General features: G+C 69.9%; 1 protein-coding gene across 1 annotated transcript in view; it reads left to right on the top strand.

Annotated features, from left to right (window-relative positions):
- Positions 1-599, top strand: part of LOC105853646 (beta-adrenergic receptor kinase 1-like) — a gene marked incomplete at its 5' end in the record, with an annotated part of 1,277 nt that continues 678 nt past the window's right edge. Inside the window, 3 exons of the mRNA XM_012725127.1 lie at positions 1-102; positions 178-273; positions 404-571. Coding sequence (XP_012580581.1) covers positions 1-102; positions 178-273; positions 404-571 — 366 coding nt within the window. The remainder of the gene's footprint in view (positions 103-177; positions 274-403; positions 572-599) is intronic.

The following is a 599-nucleotide window of genomic DNA, read 5'->3' as shown; positions in this document are numbered from 1 at the left end:
GGGCTGGGCGCCCCGGTGACCCGCTGCCCCCACAGGGCTCAGGAGGTGAAGGAGAGCCCCTTCTTCCGCTCCCTGGACTGGCAGATGGTTTTCTTGCAGAAGGTAAAAGCTGGGGCCGGGCTGTGGGGGGGTGGGGCCCGCAAGCCGGGTGCTGATGCCCAGCCCCCCTCTGCGCAGTACCCGCCCCCTCTGGTCCCCCCACGGGGAGAGGTGAACGCTGCCGACGCCTTCGACATCGGCTCCTTCGACGAGGAGGACACCAAAGGAATCAAGGTACTGGGCCCGCTGGCGCCCTGCCCGCGCCCGGCCTCCAGGGCCGCCCGGCCCTCGCCTGGGAGGCTGCGCGGCGCCTCTGGCTCGGCCAGCCCGGGCTGATGGACACTCCCGCCCGTGCTCTGGGCAGTTACTGGACAGCGACCAGGAGCTCTACCGCAACTTCCCCCTCACCATCTCGGAGCGGTGGCAGCAGGAGGTGGCCGAGACCGTGTTCGACGCCATCAACGCCGAGACCGACCGGCTAGAGACCCGGAAGAAGACCAAAAACAAACAGCTGGGCCACGAGGAAGGTGAGGTGCCCAGGCCGCCTGGGCGCCGCGGGG

Source organism: Condylura cristata, unplaced genomic scaffold (assembly GCF_000260355.1).
Source record: "Condylura cristata isolate star-nosed mole 26May11 unplaced genomic scaffold, ConCri1.0 scaffold00015, whole genome shotgun sequence".
NCBI lineage: Eukaryota > Metazoa > Chordata > Mammalia > Eulipotyphla > Talpidae > Condylura > Condylura cristata.
Note: the sequence above shows the minus strand (reverse complement) of the source record. Positions and strands in the feature narration are given on the sequence as shown.